At 43.0% G+C, this 25,945-nt stretch overlaps 1 protein-coding gene across 2 annotated transcripts in view; it reads right to left on the bottom strand.

Moving 5' to 3' along the window:
• ROCK1 (Rho associated coiled-coil containing protein kinase 1) overlaps nt 1-25,945 on the bottom strand; it is a 135,714-nt gene that overhangs the window by 72,827 nt on the left and 36,942 nt on the right. For both annotated transcript variants that reach the window (XM_006277187.4, XM_006277188.4), the window contains exons 2-6: nt 14,915-14,996; nt 6,863-6,963; nt 5,577-5,714; nt 3,828-4,003; nt 1,280-1,364 (exon numbers count right to left, since the gene is read on the bottom strand). In XM_006277187.4, the coding sequence (XP_006277249.2) occupies nt 1,280-1,364; nt 3,828-4,003; nt 5,577-5,714; nt 6,863-6,963; nt 14,915-14,996 (582 nt within the window). The remainder of the gene's footprint in view (nt 1-1,279; nt 1,365-3,827; nt 4,004-5,576; nt 5,715-6,862; nt 6,964-14,914; nt 14,997-25,945) is intronic.

Here is a 25,945-nt window from a genome sequence, read left to right as displayed (position 1 = left end):
GATAAGAGTTTACTCTGTAGTCTAAGCCATGAGTGGACAAAATGACAGATCCAGCTGGTGGTTGGACTCCGTTTCCCAGCAGCTCCTGCCCACAGAACCCGTGCCCGTCGAAGGGGAGTGTGGGCAGTAGATCATGGCTCTGCCCCCACCCCAAGATCCCGGGGTCTCCTCAGCCCTGCCTTCTGGTCTCACCCCCAGACAGCCCCATCCCAGCCACACACCCTACCCACATGGGTCCTGCCCCCAGTGGTGGGTGAGACAGATGGGCTGAAGTGCCCAGGAAGCAGGGCTGGGTCCAGGAGCAGCAGCTAGAAGGAGCTGCTGCCACAGGGGCTGCTGGAAAATGGTGTCCATTGTGGGCCCAATCTGGCACGGGCTAGACTCTGCCCACCCCTGGTCTAAGCTAAAGAGCTTAGAAAATAAAGAATTTAGAAGAGAAGAATTTCAATTTCACACTTGAAAAACAAACGAACAAAAAACAGTATATTTAAGATACCTTGGTCTTTTTTTCCCCCCCAAAGTTCTTGTGCACATACATATTTTCTTCTTCAGGTAGGTAGGTAGGTACGTATATATGCACACACAAGAACGTCTCAAGCTAAAGCTACAGTCTGAACTAGTTACAATAACAGAGAAAAAAAATACACACACACAGAACGGTAGAGGGAGAAGTAGAGGGAGAGGGGAGCATGTGTGTGCGCACTCATGCGCGCGCGCGCACACACACACACATACATCTACACATACATCTTTTTTTTTGCCTCACTGTTATTGTGACTAGTTCAGACTGCAGCTTCAGTCTGAAAGAGCTTTCAGCATGAATAGCAATTTCTCCTTAACCAGTAGGAAATCCAAGATATGAATATCACTAGTGCCTGTGCTACTGAAATCCTGATGTCCAGCTCAACAACTAATTTTTCCACTTTCCACACTGGTGAAATTTGTACGCATCTGACCGACGACCTTGTAATTAAGGCAAGTACCAGGAATCCAGAGACCTGGGATTTGTTTCTCATGACACCACAAATTTTTTGTGTAGTATTTCCTCTGTGTCTTCATAACCCAACTATAAAACTGCTATATTTGTTTCTGCTTATTTCATAGGAATACTGTGAGGTTAAGTTTAACAGCTACAAGGTGCTGAAATAAAACCATGATAAGCATCTTGGAAAAAAATTCTACCCACATAGAGAAATAAATAATGGAAGGCAAAGAACAATTTTCAGCATATGCTTTCTTCAAGTGACAAAGCTAAATTCAAAATTAAAGTATAATTTACCTTGTTCATCTTCATACAAGTACCAAAATCTGCTAGTTTTAAATGACCAGCCTTATCTAGCAGCATATTATCAGGCTTCACATCTCTGAAAGGAAGAAAAAAAGTGCATAATATTTGATAAAGTAATTGAATTTGCTATAAGCAGCAAAGCCACCTATGCTTCCAATGTGACATGGCAAGAAAAGACTGGGCATTAGCAAAATAAAGCCCTGTTCCATTTTTTTCAAACTCTCATACACTATACACATTTTCTTAGGCTATTCCAATTTTTTTCTTAAAGACAGAAGAGGAAGCATATAGCAATAGTCTTTTTTGCTAAAGTACTATACTGAAAAAGAAAAAAACAAAAACAAAAAACCAGTCTGGATTACTCTGGGTAAAATTGTTTGAACCCAAACTCCACAGACTAAATAATCCTTGCATTACAATCCATTTCATTCAGTCTTGGAGAGTTTTCTCTTAGGAAATGCCGTTCAGGCTCAGAACCCAATAGTGTGACACAGGCAGGGTGAGTCTAGTACCAGCCCCAGACAATGACTCTGAGGAGGTGCCAGAATCACTACTCCCCCACCCCCTCCCCAGGCAAGGGGAATCTGCCATGCCAGAGGAAGAACTGCACCAAACATATTGGGGTAAGGGGGTTGAGCAACCAGCATGGTGACTCCCTGCCACCCCCCGAAGTGGGGAGGGGGCAAAGGAATGAATGGGACACCAAGGTTAACTCCTAGGAAGCCAGGCTTTAGGGCTACTGCTAACGCCACTGCCTGGGAAAAATTAAGTCAAGCCCTCCTTCCCTTTCCCTCACCCATGTTCCCCAAATGCTACCCTGCCACCACCCTCCCTCTTCCCACCAATTCCCAAAGCTACTGTGGTCAGCATATCCCCATGCTCCCCCTCCTGCTCACTCAACAAACTCACTATGCCCTTGCCAAAACCAATGAGCCCCTCAATCATGGAAGACCATAAAAGCTCTTTTCCTGTTGTACCACAAAATAAATGCTATGCCCATTTCAAACTGCCTTGATCAAAAGGAATCTCTCATAGCCCGTCTCACCCATTGCCCATGATATAAAAGATGTCTTTACAGCCAATTAAACTCCAGAAAATAGGATACTGTGCACTTACGGAACAAAATAAGAAGTTTTATATGAAGACATGACACCCACTCTAAAGAAAAGGCTGGATGTCATATCCACAAGAGGATAATTTAAATCTTAACCTCTCTGCGTTTCTGCTCCTTATCTGTTACCTCATCTCATGTGGGTATTGAGAAAATGCACAGTCATCCATGAAACAGAAACTACTACACCAAGGTAAAATGTCACAGAAAAAAAAAACTCATAAGGAAATTAATAATGTTGTATTCCGAGCAGATTTGTATTAAAAATAGAGTTTGAATAATGTTTAATAAGCATATGACCACTAAACAAAGGGGATAAAAAAAAAACATTGAAGAGCATTTCTGTTGCTCAGGGCACAAGCATGGCCCCAGCACACAATGCAACCACAAACAGCGGAGAATCAAGTTCAGTGAGCGCACACACAAATACTGAACCACCTATCAACACACCCTTAAAGAAACTGGTAACTCATTACATTCATCGCGTCTTCACAAGTAAGGCTTGCCACTTTTCTCAGGCAGAGCCTGCCTTCCCGAGCTGCTGCAAGGCTTCCTGCAGAGCCCCTGAGCTGCACGGAGTCCAGCACTTTGCTCTGTGGCTGTAGGGGCAGCAAACAAACTCCTCAGAGGAGTTTTAGTTCCTTGCACCCCAAATCATTTAAGGTGCATTACGCTGCCTGGAATTAATGTGCAATACATCACCAATGCCTGCAAACACCAACACCATTAAAAGCAGTGCAAAAGCATTTAGCCCACTTTAAAGTGTTGTGCACACATGCCCATCATTTTGTCTATACACGGCCTAAGTGAGAATACCAGCAGCAATTTTAAAGAAGACCAAGAGTACTGGCAGTGGATCTAATCACCCTGAGGTAAAAGTGGACATGAAATTTACTACACAGCTGTTCCACTGCCCAAACGCACATTTTTACTTTACAGAGTATCAAAGTGAAACTGTAGTATTTTACCATACTGTCACCGACAGCAGTTACTATGGGTTTAGCTCAGTTGTCTTCAACCAAAATGCCATAAGACGCTTTTAAAAGGTGCCACACTTAGATATACAAACACCTATATATTATTCAGAGGTTAAACTCAGATTTCAAATAGAAATTCATAGTGCCTAAAGTGTTCTGACCTATCATGGCCTTTTCAAGTTCTTTGCAATGCTCTATTATTTTTCTATAGTCCAGAAATGAAAGAAAGCTAAGAACAGCATTTTGTGAGAGGTGATTTGAGCCTAACAGGGCTGGTTTAGCTTCTATTTACCATCAGGTAATAATATGAAAATTAGTAAAGCAGCTGATTTATCTTGTATCAACTAGTTCGTCTAGCCATACCCTAACTAGTTCTTAGACATGCTCTTAAAAAGTCTGACAATGTAAAGATCAGACAGCTTTATTTTAATTATATTATTTATATACATACCTGTGAATAAAGCCCATAGAATGAATAGCATCCAATGCAAGAACAACTTCTGCCGTATAAAATCTTGCCCACTTCTCAGGAACATCATAGTTGCTCATTAAATTCACAAGGTCCCCACCAGGCATGTATTCCATCACCATGTACAGGTAATGGTCATCTTGGAATGCATAAAATAACTATAAAATAAAAAAGTCAATGAATGATCTATTTCTCTTTAAAACCTAACTTCAACCCCCCCTCCCCCACTCAACTGCATTAATCCAATGAATCTTGGCACAAATTACTTGACATATTGAAAAGTAATTGACAGATATTCTACCCATTCCCCTGTTAAAGGGACTTAAAATGGGATAGATTGAAATAGAGAAGCTAGCTCAACAAGTCTTAAACTCATCCTCAAAAGACTGTTTACCTGCAAAAGTAATCACAAAGTAACTGAGATGGGCAACGTTATTAGTTAACAAATTTGTAAGAGAAGAAATACCATACCTCAAAATATCTGCCAACTTTCTCTTTGAATGCATATTTTTCTATAATTTATCTTTAAGATTGGTAGCATAAGTATAATATTATAGAAATGATGGTCCAGAAATTATGCAAGAGGCAAGGGATTTCTTAGGATTACCTCTTTTATTGGACCAGGTATAGTTGAGATAGAGTTGGACAAACTTTCAAATCAGATTACCTGTGCTGAAGAACGTCTAAGAAATTTTTGCCTATTGCATCATTAGGATTATCATATTTATTGTACAGAAACATTGAAACTTTTTTTTAAACAAATATACCAAAAAATCAAAGAGGTGGCTCTGCATTTTAATCCCATGCAAACTGGACAGATGCAATGCAAAAAATACCTATACATTTTTTCTTAATATTCTGTACTGTCCTTGTGACACTTCTGCAATTTCAGTATTCCTGTGGCAAACTGTTTACTAACTAAAAAGTGCATTTTAATTGTTAAAAAAATAATAATAATATTTTCTCTATCCCTGTTGTCAGGGGAATACTCAAGGCAAGTGGTACCAATGGATTAATGGCTCTTCACTTCAGACCTTGTTTGAAAAAAACATACAAATACCTTTCTAGATAATCATTATTTGGGAAGCTACAGTAGTATCTTTCCAATATCATGCAGGGGAGGTTTAAATATTCCAGATCCAGATTATGATTAATTATCCAGAAGGTTTCATCATTCAGGCCCCAACTACATAAAAACTAATGCACACTAAACAAGTTTGTGTACATGTTTTTGCAGGACTCACTTCTTATATTTCCAAAGGCAGTAATGCTTGAGAAGCTCACACTTGAGCTTGTTACAGTTAAGCATTTATCTTTCTCACCACCAATTTGAGGTACAACACTGAAGACAGACAAGGGAAGGCACTGTTGGGCAAAGGTTGCAGCTGAACACATTTACTACAGAAAACAGAAGTAGAAATTCATTCAACTAGTTGGGGAGTGGGGGAAGGGGAGATGGGAGGTTTGTTTTTTTATTTTTTTAAATGCCAATGTGAATAATTGTCACACATACTAGGCAGTCCCAAAGAATTCTTGCCAAGCCAGGTAGAGCACTGTTACAAAAAATTCTTCTGTAATACCCCTTTTAGCTGAAAGGCCACCTTTGGAAAAAAAATTACAAAAAAAAGCACCTAATAAAAGTATATCTTGTTCCCTGGTTACATTATGATGTATGCAATGATAAAGCAAGCCACCCTGCAATTTGACATTTTAGCAGCAGTATAACCATACCTGAACAACCCAGGGGCTATTAGTAAAAGCCATAATATCCCTTTCCTCCCAGAAGAAGGCAGAATCTGATCTTTTTATCATCTCAAACTTGCTCAGGAGCTTCATAGCATACACCTTCCTTGAAGATTTATGCCTTACCTTTAAAAATAAAGGTTAAATTTAAGATATAGACTAAACATTAAGTTTCATGCTCTCCATCAGTAAAAATCTATAAAAGTTGCTAAATTTTTCTACTTTGATTATTTTCAATTTATTCAGTGTTTTTCATAAGTTTTTGTTCTTCTTTGGAAAAAATAAGTTACCCTTCTGACCTGAATTACGCAGAAGTTGCACTTTTTAAACTACAATACAAACATTAGTCCTAAGATTGGAGCAACATTTGGTAAGAATATGATAAGCAAAGTCCATGTACACAATGGTTACAATATTATTTGAACCTAGTGGTGGCCCCTACCCATTCTCTGTGGGTCTAGTACCCCCTCCTCCTCCTCTCCCCATGCACTAGCATTGCCCCCATTTGCTGAGACTGGTCCCAGCACTACCTCCCCCACGCACCAGGATTGGGTATTAGTTCTGAGGCACAGTGTCCGGGACTCCTCACAGGTCTGGAAATTTGACAGCAGGGGAGCAGTGCCACCAATCCCCCACTGTCAACATTTCCAGACCTAGGAGAGAGCCCCGTGGGCCAGATGACAAGTGTGCCATGGGCCAGATCTGGCCTGCAGGCCATAGATTGAGCACACTTGATTTGAATCAATTATTTTCTGTAAAATAATTGAAAAATAAAACTTTAAATATTTTGAAGAGCTCAGAAGTATACACATATACTCTTGTATTTTAGATTATTTCCATTAATTACTCAAAGCAATGAGCCAGTCAAGCTGCTAACTCATCCTCCTGTCCACTTCATCCCACAAGTTACTGAAGCAAATTCTGTCTTCAAACCATGTGGGCAGCTCCTTAACTGGTCTAAACTCATGACAAGCCTAAAGATTTGCCTTTCAAAGTCCCAGAGTTACACAGGCAAGGACTAACATCACTTAACAAAGAAAATGAACATTCAGCCCTATTTTGAATGTTGACAGGGTTTGGATTTGTGCACAAGTATACTAAAATACAAGATCCTGGAAAACATACTCTCTCATAAAAAAGCATTACTTTCTTACAATCCATTGAGCACGAAGTTACTTTTGCCTCTCAAATTGTGTATTGAAAAGTAAATATAAGTAGCACTGAACAGCTTTAAATAAAACCCAATCCTATATGTACACTGATATATAACCTACCAGTTGAACTTCCCCAAATGCACCTCTACCAATCACCTTCACCACTTCATAATCTTCAGCTTTCATACGCAAATCTCTCATTTTATTTACTGTGTCTTTATCTGTATAAAAAAAAATAATTTATAAACAACTGCATAGAATAACATGCTGAACAATTCACTGGTACCTTCATTATTTTTATATACAGGATACTGCAGAGCTACATGCTTAGAAACTTTAGAAAGGAACTTTGTTTTTTTCTGGAAAATATCTCTTTCAAATACAGTATATTGGATAATATGGATCAGTTGCATTTAAATTGATTTGGGTAACTAGTCTTGCAACATCTGCTTATTTAGAACTGGGAAGAAGCAAGACTTCTGTCACAACCAGTTTTCTTAATAAAATCTCCATGTTGAAACTGTGATTTCGCTCTCACCATTATGGTGACTACGAAACGTCAAACAAACCACAACAACTTCACAGCAGGATCGAACAAGGGAAAACTCTCATTTAGAACTTAACTATCTGAAAATTTGCAGAAACTCTGCATCAAGAGTAACCTGTTTGTATAGAGAACATAAAAGGTTAACTTTAAAAGACCATGCAATAGATTTGAGAAATTAATGCAATATACAAGTAAGATATATTTAAGCAATTAAAAAACGCTAAACTAAACAAAGTATTTAATATACTTGAAAAAAAGTAATTTTAATTTAAAACATGCGGTGGGAATCACTGTAATTATTTATATAAATCTGTTGTTCTATAAACTACAATAATTTATAAAACTCCCAGTGGTCAGATATTCCAATTCCAAATGTGGTCATAGATTAAAGATGGCTATTTTAATCCATATCGGACAATACTAGCATGAGATTACATGGAAAAACTTCACATTTTAGTATTTCTACATGAAAAAAGCAACTCGAAGCCCCATTTTAATAAACCATTAACATTAATCCCATTTTGTTTCAAAATAGTATTGTAAATGTTCCATTCTGGTTTAAGAAGTACTGTGGAAGGAGAACATGTGATTACTGTAATCTAGATTTTTAAAGGACTGGATAGACTGATGGCAAATGATTATTACATGCCTACTTAGACTATATGCCATCTGGGAACAAAAGCAACATACAGAAATTATGTTTCACATCAACATGAACCAGGTAAAGCAAAGGAAGAATGTAAGCAAATTTCAGTAAGAAGTTGATTAGAACTCTTATACTAACACACATTGGTTCAAGCAGTTATATTTATATATTCTTTTGCCTTGATTTTCTAATGTAAACATGATTTACAAGAAGAAACAATGCATTAAATTGATTCTAATGAACTACAATCTACGAACTACAGAATTGCAAGTATGATTATGTCTGTTAATGGCTAGAACTATTAAAAGCTGTTTAATATCTGGATGCGATTCCTTTGCTTACTCTTCTTTGGTCTAGATTCATAGATGTTAGGGTCGGAAGGGACCTCAATAGATCATCGAGTCTGACCCCCTGCATAGGCAGGAAAGAGTGCTGAGTCTAGATGACCCCAGCTAGATGCATATCCAGCCTCCTCTTGAAGACCCCCAGGGTAGGGGAGAGCACCACCTCCCTTGGGAGACCATTCCAGACCTTGGCCACTCTAGCTGTGAAGAAGTTCTTCCTAATGTCCAGTCTAAGTCTAAGACAGTGATTCTCAACCAAGGTGCCACAGCACTATGGGGAGCCTCAAGATCTTTTCATGGATACATGTGCTAGGTGTGCAACCACGATTTGCAAGAGAAACCCAGAGGAAATCCAGAGTTCTTGGCAATGGAAGAATTGTTCTATAATTTTTCCTGCAGTCAAAAAAGAAAGTAAAAATGGAATCCTTGTTTTTTTCTCATGATAGAACAGGAGGGATTCTTGCAGATGTTGCATGTGATGGAAATAATTTTTCCCAAGAGAAACTGAAAACACTTCTGGAAGAAGACTGCTCCTCCTAATCTCACTTTTTTCTACTTAACCATAGCTTTTCTCTCATTGTATTTAAATTACTTCATTCCTTTTTATTTAGTCCCCCTGCTCTCTACAGGGGAAGCTGTAACTTATGAAAGCTTATGCCTTTCTGAAAACAATGAGTCTTAAAAATAATGCCCTGCTCTGCTTTCTGCCCAGCTTTAGACTAACTTTGTCTCTCCATTCCTGAATACAAAGTTCAGGGGCTGGATATTTTGCTCCACTTAGCTTATCAACAACGAGCTTCCATTTGCTGAGACTATTATCCTGACACCTTAAGTTGTTGACAGAGGCTCATGTTTTCTACCATGATGATGACATAACAGGTTATTCATGGAGAAAAGGCCATAATTCAGGGGTGGGCAAAATGCAGCCCGCCAGGCCATTCTATCCGGCCCATGTGGCCCCTAAAAAATTTAGAAAATTAATAGTTATCTACCCCTGGCTGCCTGTCATGCAGCCCTTGATGGCTTGCCAAAACTCAGTAAGCAGCCCTCCACCCAAAATAATTGCCTGCCCCTGCCATAAATCCATAGCACAGCAAGTTGCCTGACACTTAACCAGTTTATAGTAATTCTTCTTTCTAGCTCTGTTAAAATTCCCTGTGTTGGATTAATTTCTGTGTCTATACAAGAACATCCACAGACTCTGACATCCTCAACAGCGGAGAAGCACAGAGGGTACCGATTATCCTGACCAAGGAAACTGACTTGTTAGCATGATATAAATCTTACAAGCCTGTGCCTAACCTTCTACCAAAGTAAGCCGTCTTCTTTCTTGAGGACATTAACCTTCCAAGATCAATTTTATTGCTACCAAAAAGTTTGTGTTAATGGAATCTGTCTGTCTACTGAGGTCAGTCAGCTAGCATCTACACCATGATACCTAAGTGGCAGATTAGATTGTTTCTCTGCAATATTAACTCTGAGTGGGAAGAAAACTACAGGCCATTGATAGAGAGACTCTTCATGTGTTGGTACCAAAATTGTCTTGGTCATTTTGACAGAGTCCTGCCTGAGCACCCTGGACATTAATGAAACTGGAAGACAACTGTAGTTCCAGCTTAGTGGCTTTCCAGCATCAGAAAAAGTGATCCTTAGCTGACCAGTAGCCCACTTTACATAGTAAAGTACATACATACCCACAGGATAATGCTGCCCTCAAATACTTATATAAAGTATTTGAGTTTACTTGGGCAAACAAATTTAAGGAATCATCTTTTTCATTTTATCTCAAGATGCATTTCCTATTTGCAGAAGCCACGCACACATTTGAAATAAAAATGCCAAAAGAAACTATGTACTGGTAGATAATTTAGCTTTGTTACAATTGTCAATTTTTTGAAGCCTAATTTTTTTTGCACTTCTCTAAGCATGGACTGCTAAGGTTAGTAAACGAGCTTCATTTTTTTTTCTAGTCAATAACTTCATTTTAGGGTTGTACAATAATAGTATCATGTTTGAATTAAAGAACACTGCACAAATTTGTAAATGTTTTCTACAGGAAAGAGTAAGGAGCAGTTATAATTTCCCCCTATCTAGAACAAGCCATTATGGGCCAAACCAGAATTGTACCCTTAAATTCACTACTTGCTCTGAAGATCACCCAAGTGCATTGCAATATGTTTTAAAATTGTGAATTCCTTTGCCTTAGTTACATTTTCCTTCACCTTCATGTTACTTAAGGTTATATTTTATGGTTATATTTTATGCATATGCGTGTTGATTCTTTAATTAAGATTTCAAATGTAATTATTTCATTTTCTTCTTACAAATACAAAAGGGGGCAGGTGGTGAGCACATTTTTAAATTAAAATTACATTATCGGTATTTGCTGCAATGTCTTACTTGACTAAGATTTTCTTCTCCAATAAAGAGATTTTCTTCTCCAACACTCTAATAAAGTGCTCTCAAAGAAAGTGTGGTGAAAACAGAGTATACAATATGTGCATGGTAACAAGGTTATACTAACTCAAGCATTGTTTAAAAACTGTAGGAAGTTAAATAGAACACTTTATCTTGAGCAGCTCAGCAACCAGTCTACATAAAAACAAATCCTCAACTAAATCTAATAGGAACTCTTTATACCACAAAATCTTTAAATTAATTATTCATTATTAGGGCTAGTAGTCTGTTTATGTTAAAACTATTTGAGAAGCAATGGACTATACACACTGAGGAAAAGCAAAATCGAAGTTTACAGTATAATTAAGACATGAATTATATAATTTTAATCAAACTGCTGCTTATTTAATAATGTAAACAATATTTAACTAATGGTTTAAAATATTTCAAAATATTATGTCCAAATGCTTGCCAATTCATTTCACAGTAACAGCTAATCCAGAGCTCACAACCTCTTGTTACCCTGTGAAAAGCCGTTATCCAAATTTATAGTACTTGAGCTCTCTTGAGTTCCTCTATAGCCCAAGATTTAATTTGACAGCTTGCAAGCATCTTAGCAGAACTGCTTTAACTGTCCATTATCATGTCTGGCTTCTGCCTAAGCAAAATAAATTGAAGGTTTAAAATTAAACATTTTCATATGTGGAAGTTATAAGAACCATGACTCCTGTCAATCAACTCCACCCCCCTCCAAAAAAAACCAAACCGGTTTTATTGATAAAGATGGAAATCTAGCTATTTGTTGTAAAAGCTGTAAAAAGGTCACGATAAGTTAAGAATTTACACTTTAAAGTTTTTTTTCCCCAAAACATAGCAGATGCCAAGACTGACCTGCAGCACTACAATCAAATCATACAAAGGTGTCATTCAAGTACCGAATATGCATTAGATTTTAATATTAGTTTATATTCTTTTTGTTGTTTTAGTACCCCCTTTTCAGTACTCAACCTTTTTTGTATTCTTGATGAAAATTTGCTTAACAATTTCATTTACTTCTTTTCTGTCCACCTAAAGGAAAAAATAAACTAGTGCAATCAGCAAAACGGTGAAGAAAACATCTCCAATTAACACTAGACACATGAAGAATATACCAACAGCAAGAGGCAGACTACCTGCACTCTTCTTAGAGTTAAAAAGCAAGAGACTTTTTACATTATTAATCTATATAAACAATGCATCAATAACCTACTAATGTAGACTCTATTGTAGCTTATCAAAGTTATATGTTCTCATTTTGGAAATTTTATTAGTTAAGTTTATGATGGTCTGATGGGAGGGGTTGGGGGGAGAATTCAAATATTAACAACGTAATAAATGGGAAGTTGGAAGTTTGGTTTAGAGAAATGGCTTTATTTATCTCACAAATGGCCTACTTATTAACTGCACAGCTGTAAGAGTGATCCAGGGCCTCCACATTACTTTAAGGAGAAAGCAACTGCAGAGAGTCCCCCAGATGCAGGGAACCACTGCCTTGATGAACTGACTGCAGGGGAATGGGCAGCCAGGGCTCAGAGATCTGCATGGGCAGCAGAGGCACTGCTGCAGCAGCTAGACCATGGGCTGGATCCAGCCTGCAGAGAAAGACTGTCCAACCCCATGGCAGGTCCCCAGGTCCCACCTAGCCCAGTGCTGTCCAGCCGTCCCCTGGGCAAGCAGTGGGGCTGGGGCAGCTCCGCAGCTGGAATGCCTTTCTAAGCAGCCAATGCAGCAGTTGCTCCATCCAGCTACTGCCGCTGCTGGCCCCAGCCTCATGGTACTGGCAGGGACCCACGTGTACAGGCCCAACACTGGCTCGCCCTGCACCCGCTCCAGATATGCTGGAACCCATGACAGACCCGTCCCATACCCACTCCAGACTGAGCAGCAGTAGCAATGATGGCAGCTGAGCAGAAGCTGCTGCTCAGCATGAGGGAAAGGTGACCCCTCCCTTTTGCCACTGCCACACCCTTCTTGCTGCAGCCACCCAGAGCCCATGCCCAAGCTGCCCTGCAGTTCCTCTGCACTGCCACTGGACAGCCTGGAGACAGCAGTGACAGCAGCAGAGAGGAGCTGCAGATGGTTGCAGCAAGAAAGGCCTTGCAGTGGTGATGGGGAGGGGCCGTTTTTCCTCCGTGCCCAGCAGCGGCTTCTGCCAGCTGCTGCCACTGCTCAAAATGCAGGCAGATGGCCCAGAGCAGGCATGGGGTGGGCCAGGCTTGGGGCTGCGCATTTCAGGCTGGACATTAGAAGGCACTACTTCAGTCAAGGCAGCTTGGATCTGGAACCAACTTGCAAGGGAAGTGGTGCTAGCTCCTACCTTCAGGGTCTTTAAGAAGAGGCTTGATAATTAACTAGCTGGGGTCATGAGAGCCCAGTACACTCTCCTGCCCAGGGCAGGGGGTCGGACTTGATGATCTACTTAGGTCCCTTCTGACCCTACATCTATGAATCTAGGAATTTATGCAGGTTCTGGCTGGTCTGCTCCAGCTGGGCGAAATCCTGAGCAAGTGCGGGGTGGGCTGGGGTCAGATATGGGGCTGTGCACTGTTGGCAGAGAGGAGCCACAGGGCAAGTGAGCTCTGGGCTGTTTGGGGGGAACAAAGGGGAGGCTGCTGACCGACATGTAGCAACTCCCCAGAACTGCCTGTGGCCCATGGGCCCAAATAATTGCCTGCCCCTGAGCTAGACCAACAACGCAGAAGATTAAATAGACACAGCTTTGCAGGGCCAGCAAGTCACCTGACCAGAAGTGGGCAGGGCTTGAAAGACATAAGCCCAGGGCCCAAGCCAAAGCAGTCAGTCTGGCCCAGCAAGCTGCAGGGGAAAGAACTCTTCAGGAAGAGGGCTGTAGCTGAATCTGGCCAGGATCCTGTTATACCTGGGAGTGGCAAGTAAGGAACTAGGGCTTGCAAAGAGCTCTGGCCCAAGTCAATGAGGTTTGTTATACAGCCAGCGGGCTTAGAGTTTGGTTATAGCCAGTGTATATATGCTTCCATTTAAGTTTATACCAGATGACCAGGTTATGGCTACAGGGAAGATCTGGAGGCCATGGAGAGGTGCCTGGTAGGGCACTCAGCATTAGGCACCCTAGCCCGGAGTCAGAACAAGACTAAGGGCTGAAGGGGCAAGCAGCCTGGCTCAGGGTCAAGGACCAGAGGGCTAGGGCTCACAACAAGCAGGCAAAGGACAAAAGAGCCAAGACTTAAAACTACACAGGCAGCAGAGGTAGCCTGAGGCCAAGGCGGCTAAGGGTCAGAGCCCAAAAGGGGCAGAGGCCCAGAAAAGGGGGAACAGGGCCAGGGGCCAAGGGCCCAAGCTAAGTGAGCCAAGGGCTGGACAAGGCTAAGAACTGAAAGCCAGGCCAGAGGAAGTGGGCCTAGGCTGGCAATCTACAGCAAAGGAGTAACTAGCAGGATGAAGCTATAAGGGCTGAAGCCCGTACAAGCTGGTGCATGAATCTGGAGTGACATCTGAGAGATATAGGTATGACTATGGGAGCAGCTGGAGGTCACAAATAGTCCCTAAGGCATCAGGTACCTTGGAGGCCAGAAGGACCCACTTAACAGCAGCTAGATTCTGACCAGAGGGGTCCAAGAGGGACCCACTGGATACATAACCAAAGAGGGCTCACTGTAGGACTCGGGGCAACCTCCTTTTCAGTAATCAAATTATTCCAATTAAGGCATGGCAGGAAGGAGAAAAGGGAGAATACCCAGATAGGCAGAGTGGGGCATGAACTGCATGGCCACCAGGGGGCATCACAGCCACCCCTGGGACCTCAGTCATGTTATAACCGCATTTAATAAATACTATTGTTAATATTTCAAATTCTCGTCTGTAGACCAGAACCTAATTCCTTCCTTCTGGGCATGCAGTATGCTCAGTTTCTGGGTGTGGAAAAGAGAGGAAGGAAAGGAATTGTTTAAGTCTCTTGCAGCTCCTCCAGCTACGAAGTGGCAAAGGCTGCCCCACTACTGCCAGAAGGGCACAGAGTAAAAGATGAGAAACTACAGCACTCACAAGAACTGGGGAAGGGGGAAATTAGGGGGAAAAAGGGAAATTCAAGCACTTTTTAAAGTATTAAACAGCACCCAATCACTTGAGGGACCCAAAATCACTATCTACTTAACAAAGCTGGGTCCTGTTTTATTAAAAGCTCTGTTTATATTTATAAGTTTATAGAAATATCAAGTACTTACATCTGTTTAAGAAGTTGTCAATATTTTTGTTTTTTCTTAAGGCAGGAAAATCCAAATCATATACCAAGGCATCTAATCCATCCTAAACAAAAGAAAAATACAAACAAAAATGTAATAACACATCTTTCTGAAAAACAGCTACATTTTATGATAATCACAGAGATAAAATAAACACAATTACCCATGCCAAATTTCCACATTAATGGAATAAAATTCATTTTATAGGGCCATTAACAACTGGAGATAAATTCAAAAGAATATTTTAAGATGCAGCCAAAAATTAGCCCCTTCCTTGAACAATACAATCCTAAAACATTGCATATGATGTATGTACGTTATGCCAGATGAAAGCATTTACAGAATCTTTGCTATATCTTTATTTCTATATCAGACCTTCTGTTTATGCCTTTTGTAATAAATATATTAAAATGTACAGAGGTTTAGTTTTTTTAAAATACCATTCAAAATGAGATCACAGCTATGCCAAGTAAAAGCTAATTTTCTATATAATTCACTCATATACTATATTATTATATACATAAAAAACAAATATGAACACAGAATGAATCTGTTTCTTAGACTATAGAGCAGCATTCCTCTATACCTGTGGTTCTCAATCAGGGTGCCACAAGATTGGGGTGAGCAAAATACTGCCCATGAGCCAGATCCAGCCTACCAAAGGATTTTATCCAGCCTGCAGTGGATCCCTCAGCCCCATCTGGCCCAGGTGTGGTGGGAAGGACAGCACAAGCCACAGTGCATGTGGCCAGTCCTACCACCCTGGGCACGTAGCAATGGGGCTAGGGTGGCGCAGTGGCTGGACTGCTACTGCTAGTGTTACCACTGCCGTCAGACCCGACCCCATTGCCCAAGCACCCTGGCCCCTCCTCCCTGCACCCACCAAAGGCACTGGACAGAGCAGGCAGAGCCTCCATGGAGACTGGCCCAGGACCCCTATGGCCAGGGCATGCTCAGCCAGGCAGACAGGATGGGGCTGCGGGTTGGCAGGGAGGAGCACCTGGGAAGGGCAGGTGGGGCTGGGACCCAGGGTACAGCCACAAGCCGCTACCCACACATCCCTTCAACAGGCACCATTTCCGCAGGGAGGGGCATGCCAGGAGCAAGTCGTGGCTCTGCTCCAGGCCCCAGCCCCATGTGTCAGCACCCTGTGATCCCAGACCAGGCCTGTGTGCTCATCCTGCTCCCATGTGCTGCTCCCTGCCTGCCTGCAGCCCCATCTTATCTGGCCAGCCAAACACACACTTGCCCCAAGCACAGTTCCCGGGCCAGTTTTCATGGAGACCCTGGGGCTGGGAATTGCTAGGTGGTGACAGCACAGGGGTGGGACCAAAGCCCATGGCAGGGCCACTTACAGATCTGTGGTGAACTGTTGCAGGCCAGGAGGCAGGGGGAGGCAGTGCTGACCTGGCCCCCCAATGGCTCACCAAAACTCCTTAAGTGGTCCTCCAGTTCAAAGAATTGTCCATCCCTGCACAAGACCCTTTCAGTGACACCACAGCACAGGTGTCACCACAACTACGTGGAGCTGCCCCATGAGCCTCATGCACAGCCAGTTCAGGGGGAGCTGCAGCATGAGTGTGCGCTCCTACCTGCATTAGGGTTATCTGATAAACCTAAAGCAGGCAGAAGCACCCCAATCCTGCCACAGTCTTTCCTAGTCTGACCCTCCCCTCCCCCATTTTCTTCCCAGAAACAGAGGCACGCGGGGCTGTGCATGAGGCACACATGGCACTTCCACCTGCCTGTGGCAATGGCAACAGCCCTTCACTTGAGAACCTCTGAGGTAAGCTAAAGCCAGTACAAATACTGTTTCTCAACTGGGATGCTAACAAATTAAAGGGTTGTAGAGGCATGCCCTGAATCTAAAAAGACTACTGTCCTAGATAAAACAAATCATCTGTAAAGGAAAGCTAAAACTGAAAGAAAATAATGTCAAGCTACTTTCGACTACTGTAAGTCCATAAGTTAAAATAAAATTGAAACAAAATAAGCAAACAAAAGTGGCAAGTCAAGTAATTTAGATTTAAACATGCTTTGCTAAGAAAAAGTCCCTCAGTATCCAGCTTCCCTTTCCTGAAGTGCCCAAAGAGGAAGCCATTTCTGCCTCAGCTACCTCAAAAAAGGAGGGGCATAGGGTAGGTAGTGGGAAGAGTTTTTGTTTGTAAAAGACTAAGACTGATAAACATCAGTTGCGTAAAGTCTTAATTTCTTGAATTGCAAATTCATTTAACAAAAATTAAAATGCATTTTAAATGACAACGGCAAAAAAACAAAGCCAAAATAACCCCAATTTTCGTGCTTTTTCCTTTTTGTTTAAGCTACTGATTGGGTCTTCAGCATACAGCCTTTTTAACTATATTTTATTTTTTTAAAGATTTCTCCAATATGAAGAACTCTCATTTCTAGATTGATAAAAATATTTAAAGTATTTATTAAGTGAGGTTAGGGTACATCACTGTGTTGTATTTTCACAAAGCTTGTTCAGACCAACCAATTCAAAATCTACAGAGCTTGATAACTGCATGCTGTTCACAAATGGAATGAGGATACTTGAAAACTGGCAATAACAAACAGTTGCACCGAAAAGGAACAAAAAGGAAAGCACCAACAGTGAAAATGTTACACCTTTTGGAAAACTGATTAAAACCGTGTATGGAGACTGGAGATAAGAAGTGCACTATAGAGTAGTAATCATTCTGCATGAGAAAAAATGATGGGCAGTAAGAAATAGAGCATAGGCTTCACTGTTTCCTTTTCCACGAATTACTTCAAAACAGGGTTCACTTCTTTCAGCATTCTTTACCTCCAACTTTTCAAGTCGATATTTAACTTCTTTTTAGAGAAAACACAGAGATTACCAGTTAGTCAGCGCCCCCTCTACATGTTACATGTATTACGCAATTAACCAGTTAATGGCATGATTAGTTTAGACCAGTTGCACATGAAAATTAACCATGCCATAAAAAGGTCCATCAAGCTATAAAGTAAGAAAATATGTAATAAAATTATAGCTCATTTCCATCCAGCTTTAAACATACATAAGTAGCAGGGTCTTCCCCTGTGGCCAGGAGCCCGGTCAGCTGATGGAGCTCCTAGTTACAGGGGTGCATCCACACAGCCAGGACTAGGAGTCCCACAGCTGCCTCGGCTGAGCAACTGCGCTCCGAATACAGTCAGGTCCGAGAGTCCCGCCAGCTGCAGGACTCAGTCCCAGAAGCTATGGGGTACTGCCAGGACCAAGGGTCCCACCAGCTGCTGCACACTCAGCTGCAGGAGCTTGGTATTTGCCAGTGCAGGGGAAGCCCAGGATGGTGATCCCAAGCTCCCCTGTATGGGCAATAAGGTATGTAGTATCTGATGCTAGATCCCACAATCTCACCTCCTGCCATGCACATATGGCATGGCAGAAGGCATGACTGCATGGATCACACTTTAAATCCCACTGCACCTTTACCTGGATGTGTTAGAGGGGCCCTAAGGTGAAATCTTGCCATGCCTTCTGTCTGACTTCAGACTAACATGGCTAACTACCTGTAACTTCTCTCTAAAGTAAATAAGTATCTTCCTAAAAAAATCTCTGCAGCCTGTAACCTCCTACCTAAAAACTGCCATATCAGTTAAGGAATGTATGGATCCTGGTAATGGTCATTCAGCTTCAATTTAGTTTGGCAATAATAGCAGGAAAGAATTTGTCACGATATTTTTCCTGCAATCAGAGCAGATTTAAACAATTCACCACGATCCGCTGGCTGGGAAACTGGCTCCGCAGCAGGACCCAGAGGGTGGTGGTGGACAGGAGCCAATCGTCGTGGTGCGCTGTGACCAGTGGGGTCCCTCAAGGCTCTGTCCTAGGGCCTATACTATTTAACATCTTCATCAATGATGTGGACATCAGTGTCAGAAACGGACCGGCCAAGTTCACCAACACCACCAAACTCTGGGGTAAAGCATCCACACCCGAAGATAGGAGAGTGATCCAGGCGGATCTGGACAGACTCATGAAATGAGTGGACAAGAACCTGATGGTGTTCAACACCGAAAAATGCAAGGTTCTCCACCTTGGGAGAAAAAAAAATCTGCAGCGTGCTTATAGGCTTGGTAGTGCTACGCTGGTTAGCACTACAGATGAAAGGGGCACGGGGGTCATGGTTGACCACAAAATGAACATGAGCCTTCAGTGTGCATCCATAGCAGCTTGCATCCATAGATGCGTCTCAAGCAAATCCCGGGACATCATTTTCCTGCTGTACTCGGCCTTGGTGAGGCCACAGCTGGAGTACCGCGTCCAGTTTTGGGGTCCACAATTCAAAAAGGATGTAGAGAAGCTTGAGAGGGTGCAGAGGAGAGCCACGTGCATGATCAGAGGTCAGGAAAACAGACCTTATGATGAGAGGCTGAGAGCCATGGGGCTATTCAGCCTGGAAAAGCCCAGGCTCAGGGGTGATCTGGTGCCCACCTGTAAGTTTATCAGGGGTGCTCATCAGGATCTGGGGGAACGTCTGTTCACCAGAGCCCCCCCAAGGGATGACAAGATCGAACAGTCACAAACTCCACTGTGATTGATTCAGGCTGGACATGAGAAACAACTTCTTCACTGTCCGAGCCCCCAAGGTTTGGAATACACTGCCACCGGAGGCGGTTCAAGCACCCACTTTGAACACTTTCAAGACACATTTGGATGCTTATCTTGCTGGGATCCTATGATCCCTGCTGACTTCTTGCCCCTGGGGCAGGGGGCTGGACTCGATGATCCTCCAGGGTCCCTTCCAGCCCAAATGTCTATGAAATCTATGAAATTTTTCCGTGAGCAACATGAGTAAGAAAACTGTAACAGGTAAGAAAACCTGAGCTTCAGCATATCACCGCATTTATTAGTATAAATTGGTGCAAGTCTCTCCTGGGCAATTCCATCAATTGGTACCTTTCCATTCTGATACAATAGAATCTAGAATATTAACTGGTATGCAGGTGGTTCACAACTCACTTTATTTTTATCTTGCATTGTGTCACTGCAAATTGAGAGTGAGGTCAAACTGTAGGTCTATCAAGCTTGACATGTTGTCCCTTTCGTGTGCAAGGTGAGAAATAAGATGAGCCATATAACCGTTTGCTGTGGCTTCTAATTCAAAGAGTACCGCTTTGTCACTCAAACTTCATCATCACACCTGATAGAACTAGCGATATGCTTCCTTAAAATAAGAATTAATATAACTTATCAGAAATCAAATCAGCAAACATTTTGAAATTTGTTCCATTTGACTCTACTTAATAAAGTCTTAATACTTTCTTCAACTGAATGACATTTGGTACATCTGAAAAATATATATTTATCTTACAGAAGCAATATCAGCCCCAGGACTGACCCCTGGGGCACTCTACTTGATACTGGCTGCCAACTAGACATCGAGCCATTGATTACTACTAGGGCTGTGCAAAGCTTTGGCCCAATTCAGTGGCCGAATCCAAATCGAATCACAAAACCCTTTAATCTCTCTGAATAGAATTGGAACCCTCTGAATAGATCTGGAGAGATTCGGAAAGATTCAACGATTCAGACATAGACACAGCTTTAAGTGTTTTTTCCATATATCTCAAGGTACCAGGATGAATGGTATTCATCCTGAATGCTGAGAGGCTGGGGCAGATGGAGCATCCCACGGGAGCATGCGGGGGGGGGGAGGGGGTGTCCCCCAGCGTGGTCAGCAGCAGACCCGGAGGTGGACCAGAAGCACTTCCAGTCCACTCCTGGGTCCACCAGGGAGCAAGCAGGTGCCCACCCCACCCTCCAACCCCTCCAGCCTGATGACTGGTGCCTCCTGGGTCTGGGGGTCACCCATGGTCCCACCACGCCAATCACCAAGCCAGGGGGTCCCTCAGTGCACTCCCCAGCAGACCCAGAACTAGACCAGAAGTACTTCTGGTCCACTTCCAGGTTCACCACCAAGCATGTGGGGAGCCCCCCCACGCTCCTGTGGAACGATCCATCCGCCCGACCATCGCACCGTTCACAAGCTTCGTCTGGTACCTCAGATCAGACCTCTCCCATATTTCATATTGATATATTATATGGATACAAGGAAAAACTTCTTCACTGTTCCTGTGACCAGACTCTGGAATAGTCTCCCAGTGGTGGTGGTGGTGCAGGCACCTACTCTGGAGTTCTTCAAAAGGAGCCTGGACACACACCTTGCTGGGGTATTTTACCCCAGCAGTCTTTCCTGCCTAGAGCAGGTGGGCTGAACCTTAGGATCTCACAAGATCCTTTCCAGCCCTAAACTTCTGTGAATATGTATTGTTCCTATAGGCAATATTGTTATCTTATTATGTCGCTATTACAGAGCAAGGACTCTCCTCTGTGTTCATTCTGACCTAGAAAATAAGCAATCAGGCTTATTAATTTAGAATTTTCCTTCTATATTAACTGTTAACTAGTTTAGCAGAGTTTGAGTTTGCTAAGCAAGAATTAATCTTTACTCTGAATACTACCACATGCCCTTGTTATGAGACTAAAGGCATACTGGGCTACATTAGTAGGAGTGTTGCCAGCAGATCAAAGGAAGTAATTCTTCTCTTCTATTCAGCACTGGTGAGGCCACATCTGGAGTACTGTGTCCAGTTTTAGCACCTCCAGTACAGAAAGGAGGTGAACAAACTGGAGAGAGTCCAGCACAATGCAATGAAAATGGTTAGGGGGCTGGGGCACTTGACTTCTGAGGAGAGGCTGAGGTAACTGGGCTTATTTAGTCTGGAGAAGAGAAAAACTATGGGGGGATTTAATAGCAGCCTCCAGGTACCTGAAGGATAATCTCAAAGAGGACAGAGCTAGACTGCTCCCAGTGCAGTCAAAACAAGGAGAAATAGGCCCAAGTTGCAACGAGTGAAGTTTAGGTTACAGCACGGGTTGGCAACCAGGGGTACACATACCCATGGAAGTATTTGGACCAGTCCTAGGTGGTACACATGGGCAGGTGGGGACAGAGCACCGCCACCTCCCAAAATCAGGGCTGGGGCAGGGTGAGAGCAGTGAGGCCCCTCTGTGGCACAGGGAAGCTCGCACACAGTTGCTGCCAGAGTCACACACCAGCCCAGTGAGCTTTCCCACCCCATCCCAGCCCTGCTCCAGGGAGGCGGCGGTGCTCTGTCCCTGCCTCCCTGCACCCCCACCCCCCCACTTGGTATCTGGCCACATGCTACCCCCCCACCCCCAGCATCTGGCTGCCAGGGGTACTTAGATTTAAAAAGGTCGAAAATCTTTGGGTTAAATATTAGAAAAAAACCTCTCTCACTAGGAGGACAGTAAAGCACTGGAGAGGTTGTGGAATCTCATTCTTGGAGGTTTTTAAGACCTAGGTAAATAAAACCTTGGGTGGGATGATCTGGGTGGGACTGATCCTGCTTTGAGCAGGAGTTTGGACTAGATGTGACCTCCTGCAGTCCCTTCCAACCCTAATTATCTATGATTCTATGATATTTTCCGTTACAGCTTTGAATAGGCAGATAGCACTTGTTGAAAGATGTTTTTATTACTACCATTTCTGCTTTCAACTGTTGCATGACTTTCAGTTAAGAACCAATTAACAGACTCAAAATATATTACAGTATTTTACATTCACTGCCATGAAGAATTCCATTTCTTTACATTTTGGGGGCGGGGGGAAAAATGGTCTTTAATAAAAAATGCATGCAGACCAACCACCTGTTTTCATTCATTCACTCTCTCCAAGAGCCAATATTCTTCCAGATAACCAATAAGAAAATGATGCTGCACAATTTGATTGATGGAATACATGGTTTTCTGGAAAACAAATATATGAATCGCAGGATCAAACCATGCTCAATCTAGTACAGGTTCCGACGTTTCAGAGGAAGCGCAAGAAAACCTGTAGTGAGAAAATGTGGAATAAAACAGTAATAAATTTTTTAAAGCTTGTTAACCAACTTCACTCAAGAGACACTCACTACCCACACAAACTGTCTCTCTCATATTCCCCACTACACTGTGGGTATCACTAACATCAAGTGAAGCCAATTATGTATTGTGTAAAAAAAAAAATACCAGCTTTCCACTATTAAATTCATTTGATGTTCTCTAGCTCCTGTACTAAAAAACAGAAATAGGAGTACCTCTTATAACTCATTCCACTGATTTTTTTCCAATTGACTACTTGTAATTTAGAGGCTTATTTTACAGGTTTAGAGAAGACTCACCATAAAATTCCAATAGATTTTTTTTAGAGAGCATTCAAAGTGGTCACTTACTAAATATTATAACATTTCAAATTATTTATACTTATACCATGTATGTACCAACTCACCTAACAATGCCAATAATTAATTTACATAAGTGAATACTATTTTTTCTTTTAAGTTTTTTCTGTAAACTAAAGCAGTCCAAAACTTTTTAGTCTTTCTACATGGGCAGTCTCTTTCCATACTTCTACTCATATTTCTCACTTTTTTTTTTCAGCTGGGAGGAGCAAAACTGACAGGGGACTATTGATTTATATAAAGTAGTATTACAGTATGTGCAGTATCTTCCATCCCAACTATACATATCCTAATAACTGGGTTGTTTTATTACTGCTGCATATTCAACAAAGGTTTTCACTGGCTCTCTACAATGATGCTCCAGCTCAGATCTATTGTACCTTTTAGGCATATAAATGCAATACCATTCTACCTTCCTCAAGCCCTGAAAAAAGTAAATAAATAAAAATTAATACACCTACTTCTGTAAGTTTAAGACTGAGTCACAAAAAGCAGTGTGCAGGAAAAACAGCCTTCACTGCTTCTCCGGGACTCAAGCAAGGTAGGAAAAAAATGACTTGGGTATCCAATAGGTCATGGGTGGGCAAAATGTGGCCCAGAGGCCGGATGCGGCACGCCAGGCCATTCTATCCAGCCCATGGAGCGCCTAAAAAATTCAGAAAGTTAATATTAATCTGCCCTGGGCTGCCTGTCATGCAGCCCTCGATGGCTTGCAGAAACTCAGTAAGCAGCCCTCTGCCCAAAATAATTGCCCGCCCCTGCGATAAGTGAACTAGGATCTGGCCCCAGGATTTTCTCTTTGTTACTATCAACCTTGTAATACAAGTGCTTCAAGGGCATCACGTTGCATTTGTCAAAAAAAATTGTGCACCATTATGTTGACTGTTCATCTTAATTTTGAGACAGTCCTTTGTCTTCCTTATTCCAAGCCAAATAACTTTATGTAATCTGAAAAGCATACTATTTGCCTCCACATTCCTAGGTAGCATTCCCAGATCAATCATGTGATATACTATAACATTAGTTCTACAATAGTCTTAGAACTTCTCACTGTTTAGGTAGGACTTTGACTTTATCCCCTACAAGTGTCAAATCACTACAGTATTCAAGATGACTCTTTACAACAAGAAGGTAAGTACACACCCCTTACCCTCTTCATGAGGGGATGAATGCTGGTTAGGGACATGGTGAAGAGAAGAGAAGAGAAGAGAAGAGAAGAGAAGAGAAGAGAAGAGAAGAGAAGAGAAGAGAAGAGAAGAGAAGAGAAGAGAAGAGAAGAGAAGAGAAGAGAAGAGAGAGAGCAACTTTATGGTTGAGTTTAAATTAGAGGTGCACCGATACATAGGTCCAATATTGGACTGACACCAATATAAAGAATACTGACTGCATCGGAAAATCAGCCCAACGTGGCTGATAAATGCCCCATGCACACATGCAGCCACAGCACATCACAGCACATAGGTGGTGAGGAGCACAGCCCAGCAGCATGGAGAGCTGCATGCAGCTGGTAAGTCTATTGTGGTGGAAAGGAAGGGGAAAGGGAGGGGACATGGGGGGGCGCAAATTAAGGCCCCTGCGGCAAAGGGGGGGAGGGAGTGGGTCTGGGACAGAGCCACAGCTCACCCAGGAAGCGCAGGCAACTCCCACCACTGCGCACACCCCAGGAGGGCGGGGGAGGGGGCTGTGTACCCAGATCTGCATAGGGTATGGGGGGGCTGCCAATGTGGCGCTGTGGATGAGACTATGCTACGCTCTTCCTGTTGGGGGCTGGGCCAGCCTGCACTTGGGGCAGGCAGCAGCCACAGCACTGGGAGGGGGGAACTGGGGCAGCTACGGCAAATTTTGGGGTGGCTACAGCTCTGCCTATAGCCCCCTTCCAGCACCGCCGCTGCCACCACCCATCCCAAGCTCAGCCCAGCCCAGCCCAGCCCCCTCTGCGAACAGCCCTGTGCAGTGCTGGCCCCAGCCTGTAATAGCAGCCCGCACCGCCCTGCACTGATCAGGGGGGCACACGCCCCACTCCCCATGCCCTCCCAGGGTGTGTCAAGCAACATGAGCCGCCCCTCTTCCCCACATCCCCTGGACAAGCTGCTGCTCCATCTTGTGCTCTGCCCCACCCTGCAAGGAGTTAACATGAAGCCTGTGGACTCCCATCTGGCTGCCACTTCACCTACTGCTCTTGCAGTGGCAGTGGCCAGGATCCTTAGGTTCCCCTTCCCTCCTCTGGCATCTGCTTCCTACCGCATTTCTGGGGCCAGGGAAAAGCAGCAGGACAGGGCCAAGCTGCCCACGCAGCACACAGCAAGGGAGGTTGCCAAGATGTTCATGATGCATGCTTGGCAGAAGGAGCCAGACTGCTAGTGCTGTGGGTAGGATGCTTGTGCAATGTGTACAGCTGTGAGGAGAGTGGTAGGCCATGAGCAGGGTGGCAGGAAGGAGGAGGAAGCAGTGGAGTTGTGAGGCAAATGGGCTGCATGCTCTGCAGGGAGGTGGGGAGGGCATACCATGCTGCAGGCAAGTCCCTGCATCTGCAGCCTGAGGCATACAGTCCACAGCTGCCCTGATGTTGGACAACCCCATTTATTTGACTACTTTTTCAGCTATCATTTAAAGAAATAAGAAAAACTTAATGGGAATTAGCAGCATTAAAAACAAAAATTGCATTCCTTTGGCAGACTGGCTGTATCCCAAGTTTAAATGTCAGTGCAGTTTTTCCTTTTTTGGACAGAGGGCTCAGTAATT

The sequence above is a fragment of the Alligator mississippiensis genome, chromosome 3 (genome assembly GCF_030867095.1).
Source record: "Alligator mississippiensis isolate rAllMis1 chromosome 3, rAllMis1, whole genome shotgun sequence".
Classification (NCBI taxonomy): Eukaryota; Metazoa; Chordata; order Crocodylia; family Alligatoridae; genus Alligator; species Alligator mississippiensis.
The sequence above is the reverse complement of the archived record's forward strand: the minus strand, read 5'-3'. Positions and strand labels throughout refer to the sequence as shown.